This window comes from Anomalospiza imberbis, chromosome 4 (genome assembly GCF_031753505.1).
Source record: "Anomalospiza imberbis isolate Cuckoo-Finch-1a 21T00152 chromosome 4, ASM3175350v1, whole genome shotgun sequence".
In the NCBI taxonomy this organism is placed as follows: Eukaryota; Metazoa; Chordata; class Aves; order Passeriformes; family Viduidae; genus Anomalospiza; species Anomalospiza imberbis.
The window spans coordinates 55,020,000-55,036,651 of NC_089684.1; the positions used below are offsets into that span (position 1 = coordinate 55,020,000).

General features: G+C 41.1%; 1 protein-coding gene across 2 annotated transcripts in view; it reads left to right on the forward strand.

Moving 5' to 3' along the window:
- CRMP1 (collapsin response mediator protein 1) overlaps positions 1-15,904 on the forward strand; it is a 51,703-nt gene extending 35,799 nt beyond the window's left edge. For both annotated transcript variants that reach the window (XM_068188649.1, XM_068188650.1), the window contains exons 8-14: positions 407-527; positions 1,563-1,719; positions 6,432-6,573; positions 8,208-8,378; positions 9,596-9,775; positions 12,266-12,431; positions 14,857-15,904. In XM_068188649.1, coding sequence (XP_068044750.1) covers positions 407-527; positions 1,563-1,719; positions 6,432-6,573; positions 8,208-8,378; positions 9,596-9,775; positions 12,266-12,431; positions 14,857-14,948 — 1,029 coding nt within the window. In that variant the 3' untranslated portion in view covers positions 14,949-15,904. The remainder of the gene's footprint in view (positions 1-406; positions 528-1,562; positions 1,720-6,431; positions 6,574-8,207; positions 8,379-9,595; positions 9,776-12,265; positions 12,432-14,856) is intronic.
- The last annotated feature ends 748 nt before the right edge of the window (positions 15,905-16,652 follow it).

Sequence of the window (16,652 nt, forward strand, 5' to 3'; positions counted from 1 at the left end):
TTACATTCACTGTCACCATTATGTAAAGATTAGGGTTTCTTGCTTGGTTCTCCTTTTAGCTGCAGGGTAGGAGTCTTAAACAGGAAGGTGGGAGGAAGGTAAGGAGGAACTGCATCAGCTGCTTGGACATGACCTTTCCTGGTTGCAGGGAGCCAGGGGCCTTTGTTGGTACTGAGGCAGCTGTACCCTGCTAGAGAGTACAGCCTGGCTGTGGTTACTGCTAGTGCCAAGTGTTTGGGCTTGGGTTAGCTCCCTCTTTCCCAGCACTGTGTTCCTCTCTATGGAAAAAACAGAATCAACCCCTGAAGAGTTGTTGCTGAACAGTTAGAAGTATGGCACAGTCCTCCAGCTGATTTTTTCTTTAGACTGCATTTGCAGTTAATTCTTCCCTCCTTGTTTTGCTCAGCTTGAAGCAGAAGCAGTTTTCCGTGCCATCACGATCGCCAGTCGAATAAACTGCCCAGTGTACATCACCAAGGTGATGAGTAAGAGTGCAGCTGATATCATTGCACTGGCCAGGAAGAGAGGTAAGTGTCTTCCTTTGCTCCCCCAAACATTTTTTGTTGTTGTTGAATAGAAGCTCAGTGAAAAAACCTGTATGTCTTGACCCAAATGGCAAGCTATAGGGAGAGGTTATCAAAGAATGGTAGCACCATTGCAGACTAAATATTTGTGGCTGGGAAGGATGAGGTGAAATCCTTTTATATTTTTAAGTTGAGAAGCTTTCCCCACAAACTGTACTCTTGAAGACTGAATTGTAGCTCTTCTCTATCCTGTTTTTCCTTTTCTCTTAGACTATATCTCTGTTCATGGGAGCGAGATAATTTATTCCTAATGGCACATCCTCTGTGCCAGTATTTTCAGCTTTTCTGAGGTGTGGCTTGGGCAGTGACCTTCCTGTTAGAGATGCTCAGAGCTTGCTCCTGGCCTTGCTGCTGGAAGCTGACCCCCCTCTGATGTGTACTGCAGGTCAAGCCCTGCTTGCTGTAACCAGGTTACAAAGCAAAAGGGCCGTGTGAGCCTGAAGGCAGCTGCTTCTGAAGCTGCATTTGCAAATCAGAACTGTTCTGCTGGTTGGGACTACAAAGCTTGTGAGCAATATGGAAAAGCCAAAGAGCAAATTATTGTCTTGATGTTTGTATTCTTGGAGACTTGGAGTGTGGTGCAGGGGACCATATGCTGCTGTCTGCTGGTGCTGTGCCCAACCTGGGCATAGTAAAAAGGCATCTGCCTGCTGAAGTGATCCAGCATCCAGTGCACTCCAAATTGGAGCAACGTGGCTGTGATTAAAACAGTACAAATTAAAAGTGGGTCTGAACTGTCTCCTTCTGGATTAGAAAGAAAGATTTGTAAATAGGCTGATCAAAAGCATGTAGAGCTCAGACAGATTCCTGATTAATTTTTTATCATACAGACAAAGCCAGGGATGTTTAGTTTCCTGGGAGCTGTGCTAGCCATGTAGCAATGTGTGAATTATACATGGCTGCATGCAGCAAGCAGTGTCATGTGCTGAAGAGAGAGTGGGTTGTACTTAGTTCCTGTATATCCTTGCTTTCTCCAAGGTCCCCTTGTTTTTGGAGAGCCGATCACTGCCAGCTTGGGGACAGATGGGACACATTACTGGAGCAAAAACTGGGCCAAGGCTGCAGCTTTTGTGACCTCACCACCTCTGAGCCCTGACCCTACCACTCCAGACTACTTAAATTCACTCTTAGCATGGTAAGACTTCCTTTTTTTTAACAGGATGATGGTGAGGCAAGTGCAAAAGCCATATGGCATGAAGCATCTAGGAATCAGCCTGGTTTCCTTTAGACCAGTCTCATACATAAAATAGCAGAGAAAGGACATAGAAAACCAGGGATAATTTTATCCTTATGCTTAGGCTGTCAGTCAAGTGAGCAGTCATGGACACTCCAGTCACTGGTTGGCTTGATATAGAGGCAATTGCTGGCTATTCAGGAATTAATTCTTTTTTTTTCTGCTTTTCAAGTAATTCCTTGTTGTACAACTAGATTGTCAGGACTTCAAACTGGCCTTCTCCCTACTTTTCCGTTTTCTTTAGCTGATTTGTTGATATATGATGGGATGGCATCCTTACTGTCCAGCATAAGCAAAAGCCTGGTGGATACATCACCATCTTTGAGGCTGGACTCAATTTTAAGCCCCAGTCATATTTGACAAGCACAGCTCCAGAAATCAGGGCTGTTCCTGAATGTAGAGATACCTAGAACCAAGAAAAATTTCTTGGGGCAATTTTTGTCAAAGCTGGTGCAGGGCTCTCAGCTGTGAGTTCTGAAAATTGGCTTGTCCTAAACTAACTTGTGTTAGTAGCAGAGTTCAGTGAGTTTATCTCCTGCATATTGAAAAATTCTGACTTGGTAGTTTGCCTTCATCTGGGAGGGACCAAAATCATACAAGTTTCCTTGTGTCCAGTTCTTGCAGGCTTCTTATTTTAGCTTGCCTTGTGTCTTTATGGGCTCTGGGGTCCTCCAGCTGGAAAAAGGCAAAGATAAGTGGTACATGTAGAGCAGGTATGTCAGGAGAAAGAGGCCAGAGTGGATTACAAAGGAGACTGTGAGGGATTTGGGTGGAGACAGCTGGAGACTGAGGGCCATCTCTTGACAAGATAGGGATGTGAGCTGGCTGCCTTCAGGTTGGCAGGGAGAGTTTAATCACTAGGTAGGTGAAAGGAATGTGGACAGCAGAGGAAGAAGTGTCTTTCTCATATAGAAAAGAAGATATCAGCAATACCTTGCCAGAAACCCAGACTGTAAACCCATCTCTGAAAGTATTTCCTGCATGTAGCCAACTGTGGGTCATCTTTAGCTTAAGCAAAAGACCATCTGCTCTGAAATGATACAGAAATTCACAGCTGAAGCCCCAGCAGGACAGATTGCTAGGGCTGGAGTGAGGAACTCAACTTACCATTCATATCCTTATTTACTTTCATGTGGTGGCACCCACCTCAGCTCCGGCCTCCCCTTTCTGGGGTTTCCAATGCCCTAGACAGAGCAGTGAAATTTGAACCTTGACAGTGACCATCTTCAGAGCAGCTGCTTGGGAGGTGGGTGGGCACACACTTGTGACAGGAAGATGCCATCAGTCAGTGCCACGTCTCCCCTTGCACATGATGGGTCAGGCTGTGCAGCCCAGAGCCCACCCAGGCTTTAACTCAACTGCTCTAAAGATGCTGCAGTTGAGCTCTGAGTTACGTGTGGCTCTAGTAAGAATTCACAGCAGTTCTCTTCTGACAGTCTGATGGCAAAAATGTTTTTTCCATAACTGAGCTTTTTGTTCCAAATAAAGACTCAGAAAAAAATTACTTTCTTGGTCTGATTCATCACTATCAGCACTGTAAAGGGTGAAGCTCTCTGTGTGAGGGTAAGGGTCTTAGCCAGCACATGTAAAAGTGTATCAAAATGTTTGACTCCTTATTGTGTTAGAGTGGATATATATGCTTTCTAGAAGAGAGTCCCAAAATAATAGTATGTGGGTCAAAGCAGATTAGCAAGAACATTTTTAGAATTGGAATCCAAATAATGACTTTTAAAAACTAACATCAGAAAGACAAACCGAGAACTTACAGAAGTTTTCATTATTCTACAAGCATGCAAAAATGGCTTTTTTTTTTCCTAGTGGCTTAAAGTCCTAGATCTTAAATGACAGCAGCTTAGCCTGCTTTCAGTTTTAATACTTCAAATCTATACTGTGAAACTAAGAAGAACTGTATATTGTATCAGTCTGCTCTGCATTCATGGGGAATTTTATGCAAGGATCATGGTAAAGACAGTATTTCACATTTCTATTGCACTCTTGATTTGGATACCTATATTTTACATTCATTAAAAAAATCCCTACAACATCCTTCCTTTGCAAGCATGCAGCATACTGCTTGTGCTCTTTTCCACAGAAAGCGGAATGATTTGATTTGTTGATTTTCCTCTGAAAAGCTGAATGTGTAAAACCCCATCTTGTCTCATGGGATTTGCAGATTGAATTTGCCTCTTGAGATTAGGTCCTTGTGTCATCTGTGAGCCATGCACTTGAGTTAGCTTTGATCTTGCATGGTGTGTTGCTGCATTACTGCAGCTGTGATGTGCCACCTCTTGTGAACACCTCTTTTCCACAGAAAGCGGAATGATTTGATTTGTTGATTTTCCTCTGAAAAGCTGAATGTGTAAAACCCCATCTTGTCTCATGGGATTTGCAGATTGAATTTGCCTCTTGAGATTAGGTCCTTGTGTCATCTGTGGGCCATGCACTTGAGTTAGCTTTGATCTTGCATGGTGTGTTGCTGCATTACTGCAGCTGTGATGTGCCACCTCTTGTGAACACCTCTTTTCCACAGAAAGCGGAATGATTTGATTTGTTGATTTTCCTCTGAAAAGCTGAATGTGTAAAACCCCATCTTGTCTCATGGGATTTGCAGATTGAATTTGCCTCTTGAGATTAGGTCCTTGTGTCATCTGTGGGCCATGCACTTGAGTTAGCTTTGATCTTGCATGGTGTGTTGCTGCATTACTGCAGCTGTGATGTGCCACCTCTTGTGAACTAGAGATGTGAGGTCTTGGTGCTACACAGATGATGCAACTTGCCATGCAAACCTTGTTTAAGGGGAAGAATAAGATGACAAGGTATTGCTCTGGCATTTATTAAATGATGATCCCTTCCTGTCTCTCAGTTTTTTAGTTGATGTAATGCTTATCCCCCATTTGACAGTAGAGTGTGTCCAGACAGTTGGACTTAACCAGGAAGTTAAGTCGGAAGTTGGACTTAACATTCCTTGGCTTAACCAGGAATGGGAAGATCTCAAGTGACACACTTCAGTTTCGGAAGTCTTCGATTGATTTGACTGGGAGTGGCGTTCATATCAATAATGTCATTAAATGTCAGAGAAGAGGAAGTATGGAGTTAAGAAAGCAAACCCTTCATACCTTTCAGGTGTAGGAGTTTGTAGTGTGGTGTTAGAAGCACAGCATAACCTCAGAGAAAGCGGGCAGTGATATACCTGGCCTGACCTGACAGTCAGGTTTTCATGGTTATATCAGTGTGTGGAAAGGAGAGACGCCACAGGAAGCTTTGCTGATTAGAAGGGCATCAAAAAGGAAGAAATGGCATTGCAACCTTCTGACTTTATTGTTGTGTTAAAATAAATAAACATTTAACTGATGAAATTGGCTTAATCCTATGGAGTAACACCAGGCAGTCATTAATAATCAGGAGCAGCTAAAGCATAGCAGCCTTTTCTGTACTGGATTCATGGGTTTGGCTTCTGCTAAAAACTGGATGGATGGCTTGTGAGTGTGCTGAAGAACCAGAAAAGAGGCCAAGGACTCTTCTCTGTCAGCAATCATTAGGGCTGGCAGCCTAGAAAATGGCATTAGAATTACTCATGTGTGACACTTTTTTCTTCTGTACTTGGCTATTTGTTAGCTTGTTGGATCTAGATTTGTAGATCAGAATCATTCAGTTGTTTCAGAGCTGGAATTTACATTATCAGTTAAAGATAACAGGCTCTTGGGGACTTATGGAATGATGGAAGGGAAATCATAGTGAGCTCTAATGTGCTTGCCTCCTGTAAGTTTAGTCAAGAGCTAAAAATATCACTGTTTCCTGTGGATTTTGGAGAACCTTCTTTTTTGTCTTTCTATTTTGGCAAGATTCTGCATGTTGATTGTGTTCTTCTTCCTTATTTCCAGAAGCAGCTGTGATCCACTTCTGCTCTCTGGGAAAAAAAAAATTCTCTAGGCTGAAAAACCCAACCTCTTAAATAAAAGCATTATAAATGGTAGCTCTTTTTGCAGTTTTCTCCATGCCTTTTTCTGTGTAAGACTCTTAAGTTAGATAAATCCAGAGCGTGTGTGTGACTTGCACTATACCTTTTGTTGTTTAATTAGAAAACTACCCGATAAAAATATTTTTATTTTCTTGGTTCTCTTTTGGAAGGTCAGATGAGAAGTATTCATTTAAGTTTTGCAAGAAAAATACATCTGTAGGAGAGAAATGCAGGGGAACACGTTTGAAGCTCATGAGTTTACACTGTGGATTTTGCCATTATTTTTTTATGTAGTTGTGAATTAATTTATCTTGAGGGTGGCAGACATTTCATCCAAGCTTCCGATCATTTCCTTAATCCTGGAGTAATCCTTTGTCCTGGTTAGTGGGCTTTTGCCTGATCTCTGTCAATAAGCAGCCTGGAGCTGGAGGGGGCTGTAATCCTGGAGTTCAGGGTGCTCCTGGGGGAAAGTGGAGATGTCCAGTGCCATTGTTACTCTCAGTGATCTGTAGCCAGTGCAGAAAGGCTGCTGGCATGATTTACAGCCTGTGCCTCTGGTGTCTTAAAAGGCTTGAAAGGTCCATTCAATGCCTATCTGAGACCAAGGTCACCTTGGTGATGCCTGGTCTAAACCTTCTGTGTGTTAACTCCACAGTGGGGATCTGCAGGTGACGGGAAGTGGACATTGCCCCTATAGCACTGCCCAGAAAGCCATTGGAAAGGACAACTTCACTATGATTCCTGAAGGGGTCAATGGAATTGAGGAAAGGATGACTGTTGTCTGGGACAAGGCTGTAGTAAGTAATTACTTACTTTTATAGACTAAAAAGAAATTGAGTGTTGGCTGAATAATGAAAGCCAAGAGACTCTTGGCCATTGCTTAAGTGACTTGCTGATATATTTCTGAGAATTCCCTGAGAGAATGCTACTGTGAGGTGAATTGCTTATTTCAAAAACCTCTTCCAATTTTTTAAACTCAGGGCTTTATTTCACTTCTGACACTGCAATAGTATTGTGTTTTATTAGACCTGAGGCTTCCCAGACTCCATTGCTCTATTTTCCCTTAGTGTCAGAGTGGATGCTTCTGATAGATGTGGTATCTGGAGCAATTTAATGGTTTTGAAGTGGACCTCATATAAACGTGATGAATGAATTGTTTGAATTTGGGAAGTGTCTTGTCATTTTTGAAAAATTACAAATGGATGGCAGCTGAGCCTGAGGCTAAATGATGAAATGCTTTGAAGGAGAGCGTTGCAGTAACTCATACTGGCATACTTTGCAGTGGAGTGCCAGTATAAGTCAAGAATTTTCTGATGGTTCCACGGATTCTAATGTATAATGATACTCTCTCCCTTTATTGCCTGCCTCCACATGTACACCCTGCACACTCACACACACTCACTGCATTGTGCTTGAATGCACATTGCAGACTGGGAAGTGGCAGTATTTACACTGCTCTGATGAGCACTTCTCCCAGGCTCTTACTTCATTTCAGACTTTATTCAGGGACAGCTATTGAGATTCCAAGCAGCTTGGAATTGAGAAGCAGCTTCAGATACCTGCCATGTAGGAACAAATTAGGGAAGCAAGCAAAGCACAGCCAGCTGCTGATATTTTCTTTTGTTACTCCCTCAGTGGGAAGGAACTTTAGGAAGGGCTTCAGCAGGTGGTAACATTTACAGGTGGTAACATTCAGTCCTGCACCACTGAGTAGCTTATGCTTTACAAACCTTATATTTTACCAGGCAGGAAATAAGTGTTTATCTAATATTAAAAGGCTTGGCACTGTTGTTCTTCCTTAGAACACTGTTCTTGCTCATTGCCAGGGAAGACCCCAAAATACTCTACTGAGAAATCAAAATGCTGTTCTGTACAGTTGCAATTACCATCACTGACTATATGACAAGTTCTATTGGTGATGACATTTCTTCAGGCAAAGACTTTATAATTGGTTCTATTACTTAGATGTATAGATCTGACAATAATGATAATAGAATGGACTTAATTTGCAAGAAGTGTTCCCAAAAGTCTTGGAATCTTGATCTTTTGTTACATCTTGTAACACTCATATGAGTTTCTCTGATTTAAAACTGCTTAATTATTTAAATAGAAATTACTAGGACTAGCAACAAAACTCTTAGGCCTCAGTGTGGAGAGAAAGGGATCCCAGATAGCTGAGCATCTTGGTGGTATCATGTGCACTAAGGTTTCACTAGCTGTCCTTTGCAATGCCTGGAGTAATACACTCATTTATTTGAAACCTCCAATTAAAGAGCTGTACGTGAAGTCCTGTGTGATACAATCTCTGTTTCATGCAACATCACCATATTTATAAAGGGATGCCTTCCAATATCTCCCTGACTTTTCAATACTCTGAATAGTAAATCCTAATTTCATAAGCATGTTTTGCTCAAATCACATTGTCTTTTAGGCCACAGGCAAGATGGATGAGAGCCAGTTTGTAGCTGTCACCAGCACCAATGCTGCCAAAATCTTTAATCTGTATCCAAGGAAAGGCCGGATTGCTGTGGGATCTGATGCTGATGTTGTTATTTGGGACCCTGATAAGGTGAAGACTATAACAGCCAAAAGCCATAAATCGGTAAGGGGGAAATGAAAACCAGCAAGAAAAAAGAAATGTCACTGTTGTTTTTCAGCTGTTGACCTAAATCATGTGAACACCAATAGCTCAGGATACAGAGGAGTGGGGTAACTGCCTACCCCTGTTCTGAAATGGGGAATGTTTCAGGACATGAGAGTGTTGAAGTCCTGTGATGGAAGCATTGTGATCAGGAAGAATTTCTTTTCTCTCTGCATATACCCTTGCACTTTGTTTTTTGCATGCTTGTGGCAGAGCTATAAACAGGTGTGAATCAGCAGCTCCACAGCTGAGGTTAATAAGTGTCAGGATAAATTTAAATCCAGCTTATTTTTTTTTCTTACCTAAAAAGCACCTGAAATTTCACAATTAAATTAACAGTATTCTAAACTATGACAGATGATTAAATGTTTTGATAATACAGCTTTATTCAGCTTCATGGATGGAATTTTCTGTTTAATTCCAGAGCTTTGCTATGTGTTTCTTTGCCCTCAGTGCAGAGTACTAGTAACTGACAGTTGCTTTCATTTTGACTCTGATAGGTTTTGTGTTGTCTATCACAAAGTTGTTATCTTTCTGTTTAGTGCTTTGGCACTTTGTATTGGGGAATTTTCCAAATGTTTTACTGAAAATCCAGTATTGCATTTTTATATTAAAAGACCAAAACATTTATGAACCTTTAAAAAGTAAATTTGGGTGATTCAGTTACTGTTTCTCTGTCCTGGGATCTCTCTGTATTTTCAAGAAAGTAATGATCATCTGCCCTGTCATTTCCATTTAGATTCAGACCGTCCTGGGCTTTTCTGGGCTTTTTTAGACAGAAATATGTGTGCTAGCCTCTTTGAAATTTGCTTACACAGTAACAGCAGATGCATGATGGGACCACATCCTCTGGTTATCCAGCACCTGAGTCACAATTTTCCTTCTTGTTAGGGCTATCAATTATTCTAAATGCTCTGGTTAGATAGAGCAAATTTTCAAAAACAAGTGAAATCCTTGATGGAAAATGAAAATCTGGAAGGAAATGTCTCATCCAAGAAAGTCTGATCAGAAAGATCCTTTAAAATATTTTCATATCAAAATGCATTGCTTTTCCTTCATACAAAACAATTTTATACACTTCTTAATGGCAGTTGTCTAAAACTATGACTACAAATGCACATAATATAAGTTACTAATGGAAAGAGGTCTTGGCAGTGAATATGTTGCTTGATCCTCAGGCCATTGAGTACAACATCTTTGAAGGAATGGAGTGCCATGGTGCCCCACTCGTGGTCATAAGCCAAGGGAAGATTGTGTTTGAAGATGGAAATCTGCACGTCAATAAGGGAATGGGCCGCTTCATCCCTCGCAAACCTTTCCCCGAGTATCTTTACCAGCGCATCAAAATCAGGAATAAGGTAATGTCAGATCCTATTGAATCTTCTTTGTAGCCAAACCCTCTTGGAAGCACAGTAGCATCTGCTTTTAATATTGTTGTGCTATTTTGAGTCCATATCAGGTGGACTGTTTATGACTTGCTCAAGAAAATGACCATGAAACTGGTTGCAATTGTGAATTTAGTATTAACACTGTGAGCTTCAGCAGGTAGAATGTACAATTGCCAGTTGGCATAATTGCCTTATGTCCAGCAATGCCTTATGTCAAAGCTTTTGATGAGAGCTGGAATAGTGATAGAATTTACTTTCAGTTAAAAATTCAGGAAAAGAGAAAGATTTTTGTGAGGGAGGGTTAGGCAGAGTAAAAATAGAATTTTAAATTGCATACTGAACTGCTACACTGCAGAGAAGAAAAGCATGTCAGCCAGAGATTCTCATTATATTGGGCATTTCTGAACTAGTGTTAGTACATTGGCTGAGCTGTGTATTAGCAGCATTAATGGCTCAGAAAGCTTTTCTCTTTTGTTTAATAAAAAGCTTGGGAAATGACCAAGATTTCACCTCTGGGTCACCTCTGGTTTTGATTTATATTGGTGCTTATCTGTTGAAAACCAATTGGCTGGACACCAGTTTGGAGTTGTTTGGAAATTACTTCTTGTCACTGAGCAGGAAAGTCACTGTGTGAGCACAGGTAATGAGAAAATTTGACTAAACCTCATATTTTCTTCAGCCAAGCATATACTATAGGCTGTGATACTGGCAGCTGAAATTGAGCCTACAAATGGGTTGAGAGTGTTCATCTTTCATCATTTATTATACAAATTCCATCAAGCTGCAGAAGAAAGGCCTGCACTTCTTGGAAGAAAAGGCATTGTATAAAGCAAATGCACCCACAAAAATTTTGCAAAATACCAATTGGTGTTGCATTTTTTTTACATTATCCACGTAGATGATACAGGCTTTCTCTTCACACTCACTGCTTAAAGCTTCAGTGCTTGGGAGTGCGACATAAATTAGAGTCAAAGTCATCAAAATAGTGAAACCAACACTTTAGAAACAAGTATCACAGACTAGTGTCTTGTAGCAGGAGTTTGAAGAAAATTACCTGGATTAAGTATTGAAAGTGGGCCTAGATTTTGGGAGGCCTTTGATCCTTGGGCAAGATGTGCAAACAAAGGGACTGATATTTTTGCTCCTGCAGCTCCCTCTGCTGCCTGCCAAGAGGGAGAGCAGATTCATGCCCAAATTTCTTTTCCCGCTATCAAATTTTATTCACTGGAAGTATTCAGAAAAACCCATTGATGGCTTTATTAGCTGCTGTATGAACATGTCTGTGCAGAACAGAGGAATATATAAGAAACTTGTCAAGCAAGGGACTGCAAAACTGAACTGGCACAGGTTGGCAGTATAAGCTTATCCCTGGAGCAGGGATTGCAGTATAAATTCGCGCCTTTGTGGGTCCCTGGAAGATGGATTCATTGCTGTGATTGGCAGCTGCTCTCTTCTGGGCATTAATTTTGGCTCAGCCTGCAAGACAGTGGCTCTTCTGAGCCTGATGTCCCTGTCATCAAAAGCAAGGAAAATGCAGATTGCTTTGAGAGCTGGATCAAACCCCTGTGAATAGTGTCTTTCTATACAGTATTTTAATTTCACTTTTAACCTGTTGGGGAAATTTCTCTGAAACCATAATCTTGTAAAACACAGATTTCTGATCTTTTTGATGAGCTTTGCATTCTGCAATTCAATGGCTTCAGGCTCTTTCTGAAAACTGGAACTGTTCTTATTAAAATATTATTTCCTAGATTCCTATGATTTTAAGGCCAGTGAAGTTGTTTTGATTGTCTTTTCTAATATTCATTTTAAGAACCATACAGGGAAAAAATCTAGAGAATGCCAACTGAAATCAGAGCTCAAATGACAGTTATTTTATTGACAAATATTGTAAGATCGCTCCCCTGCCACAGTCCAGTGTACACTTGCTTTTCTAGTTGATGACAGGAAGCAGAAACTTCTGAAATTTAATTTAAGAATTGCCACTCCTTTTCAATGAGCTCTAATAAAGAGAATGAGATCTGTGAAGGGGAGGAGCAGAGAAAATACAGGTAGGACAGAAATTGCTGCAGTTGGTATAGCAGGTATGAGTTGTGCTACAACCCAAGTGTGACTCGGCAGCTGAATGTAAAGAGAAGAGGTGATTGTGACTGATCTTACGAAAAACAAACAGGTCACACCTGTTCTTCTGAATCCCACTTCTCCCCTTTGATTGTGAAGGAAGCCTGATAAGGAACTCTTTTGTCATTTATATATAGATATAAATGGAGGGAGCAAGCTTATTAATTTCCTTTATATATAAAGCAGACTGCACTTTGCTTTAAATATAAAGTATAGATGCGTTGTTAATTCAGCCAGTGCAGAATATAGCTCTGGGCTCACTGCTCTCTTCCTACAGGATCATTAGGCAGCATTATCTGAGCTTTCAGTGTCTGGATTTTTACTTTCCTCTTGTTTTAGGTGGGAGGACTGCAAGGAGTCTCCAGAGGAATGTATGATGGACCTGTGTATGAAATCCCAGCTACGCCAAAATATGCAACTCCTGCACCCTCAACTAAATCCTCCCCTGCCAAAAACCAGCCTCCACCAATCAGAAACCTCCATCAATCCAATTTCAGCTTATCAGGTAAGTCAGCCTAATTGTCACGATCCGCTTATTGCGGGGTGTCGTGATGGTTCTTTTCACCGATCCCAAAAGTGCAAAAAGGCAAACAACAAGGGACTATCAGTTAATCACAACAAATGCACCTTTATTAGGGGCCAAAACAGTAAATGCGATAGTGGGGATCAGAAAGGAGATAAAAGGATAGAGAGAGAGAGAGAGAGAGAGAGAAGAGGGGGATGGGAATAGCTACCAACACAGGCGAGATCCTCAGTGGTCTGGACGATGGGGATCCGTCTGTCGTGTCGGGGGAGTCTCCGAAGTTCTGGTCGACTCGGGGGTCCAGTTATAGTCCACAGAGGAAAGAGGGGGGAACAAGTGTAACAATGAAAGTCCATTGTAATCGCCACGAGGGAACAGGTGAGTCCACAGAAACCACCAAAGCAAGACGAATACAATGAAGAATAAGTCCATTGAAATTACTGAAGGGAAACAGGTCATGTCATTAGTGGACAGACCACCAACTTCCCCTCCTCCCTATAGTAGGGGTCTCAGTCTCAGTCCTTGGGAGGAGGGTTCTCATTCTTTGTTTGTCACAGTGGTAACGAGGCAGATGAGGGGTCTTCGATGAAGGACCATGGGAGTCACCCCAAAAGTTCATTCGGCTAAAGAACGGAGATTAGAAGCAGGCAGCGCATCAGGCCGTCCCATGCTGGGTCCATGTCAGGTCTTTGCCAAGTCCTTGCCAACTCCTTGCCAAGTTCTTGCCAGGCCTTGTTCGGAACAGCTAGCATGATGGTTCAGTGGTTCCACCTGCACTGTGTCCTGTTCTAAGCTGGAACTGCAGTGGGGGAAGGGATTCTTTCTCGTGGCAATCGGAAGGCAGAATGGAGAACAAGGGGCTTCAGACGGGCTCTCACACTAATGAGAAACCTTTTAAAGTCACGAGTATGGATTACTGGTGATGAATTTCAATTATAATTACTTCTTCAGTCAAATATAAAAGGCTTGTATATAGTCATATACATAGATATACTTAAATATATATGTATGTACATGTTTTTACACATTCATTGCCTAGCAATATTTTACATATTGCCAAATACTCAAAATGTTTTCAATCTGAATTTTTCTCTGTGTCCATCTTTCAGTATTATTTACCTGGCCCATTGCAATTAGCTGAGTTCTCTGGTTGATGTGACTGAAACCCCTTGGTGGTGTGCACAGCTGATGGGACTTGGCTCTGGTGCAACCTCTGAGTCTCAGACATCTCACAGGCTGCCTCACCAGCAACTGCTAGACATGGAAACCTCAACTGTCCTTGTCCATGGTCATAAACCATGTGCAGAAGTTGTTCATAAACAGATTAGAGTATTTCTTATCCTCTACTCTTGGTGCCCAAAACATTTTCCATGGTACATAGGAAACAGATTGGAAAATCATCCTTTGGGATTGCTGGAAATAATTCTTGTCATCTGAAGACAGTAACAAGTGTGTCAAATCCTTATTCTATAAAAGTCTACAGCCCCAGTGGTGAATAATACATTCATATGATGTTATGAAAGTCATTGGATTTTCTCCCTTCTGGGAGCTGATGGTGGAGTTTTCCTACTTTACAGATCCTCTCTTCAGAAACTAAATGAAACTTGTGTAAGAAAGTCCTAGGAGAGCAAATAGTTAAAAACCCTTCTAATGAGGTGAAGTATATTTTTGCCCATACACTTGAGGCTATGGTGAGCATATACAGATATATATAAACCTATACAAAACAAAAAAAGTGCTTAGAAAGTTCACATCTTAGTAATAACCAATAATTGGGATTTTCATAAGCCTCTGAAGCTCTGGTTTCACAGTGCAGTGATGGATCTGGGTACTACCAAGGCATCTAGTGGAAAATTTGATCTGAATGATGCGAACACAAAATTAAGAAGTAGAAACTATGGTAACATTTTAAATGACCCCACACATTTATTACATTGACTTTAGGAAATTGAGTGTGATCAGGCAATATTTAGCCTGTCAGGAAGCTTGCTGTCTCCTTAAGCTTAACCTTTCAGCATTTAAAATGCAGTCTGTGAAGTTTACAGTGCTCAGCTCAGTGCTCATTTCCTCATGGATTTATGATTGCTAACATCAGATTTACTGAACAGTTGTCCCATAGACTCAGTAGGGACATATATTCTAAGTCAGTGAGGCAGGTTTGAAAAATCCCTTCAAGTCAGTGGAAAACAATTCTCCATGTAAGGTGAACATTAGTCTGATCCTAAGCATATAATCCCCTGCTCCTCACTGAAGACAGAAATGTACCTTGAAGGTCTTTTCAGCACTTCTGTCAGGCTCAAGAGAAACTAGCTGATGGTGGTGTGAGGGAAGCATAGCCTGGTAAAACCTCACTACTGGTGGTTTAATCCCTTCCATAGCTTTGTTTCCTCATTTTCTGTTGCTGCAGGAGCTCAGATTGATGACAACAACCCACGTCGTACTGGCCACCGCATCGTGGCACCTCCTGGTGGGCGCTCCAATATTACCAGTCTTGGCTGAGAAATGATGATGGACAGAAACACAAGGAAGAAGGATCATGGGAATAATGTCCATTCCCTTCAATATCTGTGTTATTGAGCCCACAGTTTTATTTGGTACTAACGGAAATAAAAAATGAAATGTCTTTTTTTTTCTTTTTTTCTTTCTTTTTTTTTTTTTTTTTTTTGTATAGAAAGAGGTGATAATAGTGTGGTGTGTTTGCTTGGAACTACTTGCCTCACAATTGTGCTTTCATGCCATAGTCACCTTAAAGCATGGTGCTTCCATTGCCCCTTTAGTGACTACAGGTTTTAGCTTTGTCTCGTAACTGAATGATGGTTCCTTTGCACCCTTTCGCTGTATTAGAGTAGTTAATGCATGTTACTGAGTTATTTATGCAAGTTGCATTCTGTGAGTGAGTCCCTTTAGAACACATTGCCAACAACTCACTAGACACAATGCCAAGATTTATGTCTGTATTTGAGAAACACCACCAAAAACACTAATGAAGGAAGAAAATGGCCATCTGGAAAGTAAGCAGTAGAGTAGTATAGGCAGCTTCTGTTTAATCTTTAATTTATTATAAACCCAAGAAGCACTTCTCTCAAGACACAGAAACTCACTGGGACATGTAATGACAAATGGTCTCCGTAGCACCTGTCTGTTCCCACTCGGTACATTCCAAGTCTGTGTCCTACTTGTTTCCATTTTAGACAGAGCCATAAGTTTTACATACCAATGCCATTGCCACCCCTGCAGGGATTTCTCCACCTGGGCAGTAGTGCTCTCCTTCTGCATGAGATTTTTGGTACTTACAGATAATCCAAGTTGCTGTCAGATTTTTAAAGTTTTTGTACAGATTTTTTCCTTTGTAATCACATGCATTTTTACTTACTCTACCGTATCAAGATCTACTAGTCGTGGTTCAATTTCTGAATTCAAAGCTTGTGAAATAAAGGAAATTAATTGATGGGTAAGCGTCTTGCTCTGCTTTCCAGTGCTGTGACTCAATGATTGAAAATTTGGAATGGAGGAACTCAAGAGAAATTGTCTTTCAGGCTGACATCATGCCAAAGAAGGAACCTCCTTAGATCACAGGTGTTGATAAGTGTATAGGTCTGCATATGCATACTATAGCATGCTATAGTATGTCTTATTAAACAGTGTTCACAGTAAAAATGTATTTACTAAAAACTGTACTTACTATTGACTAAAATGTACTTACTAAGGGTTGGATTCGATCTTAAGAGTTCTTTTCCAACCTAACAAGTCTGTGATTCTATGATACTGCAGCTGCCTCAGTTTTGTCCAAATGAGACACAAAGAAACTTTCTCCCAAAGACCTTCAGATCTACATCTTATTTGTCTAAAAAGGGGGTAATTCACTGCTATCATCTTCATCTGTAGTAGAGAACCAGTACCCAGTGATGCAATTTAACCTAAGCCATACTGGACTTCATTATGGTTTTCTCTGCTGACTGAGCTGTGTCCAGGCATGGCAGGAAAAGAACATTCTGCAGGTAAGGTGAGGAAAGTAGACTTCAATTCTCTGAGAGTGATGGAAGTATTTCTCCTTGTCTTTCTGACTCTCACAAACTGTAAAGAAACCTTGTTTCCTGTTACTTTTTGCTTGTCTGACGGTGTTACAGATGCTGTGGGGGGTGTGGGCTGCAGTGGAAGTGGGGTGCTATGAGATTAGCAGGTCAACAAACACCTCCCCTTGTG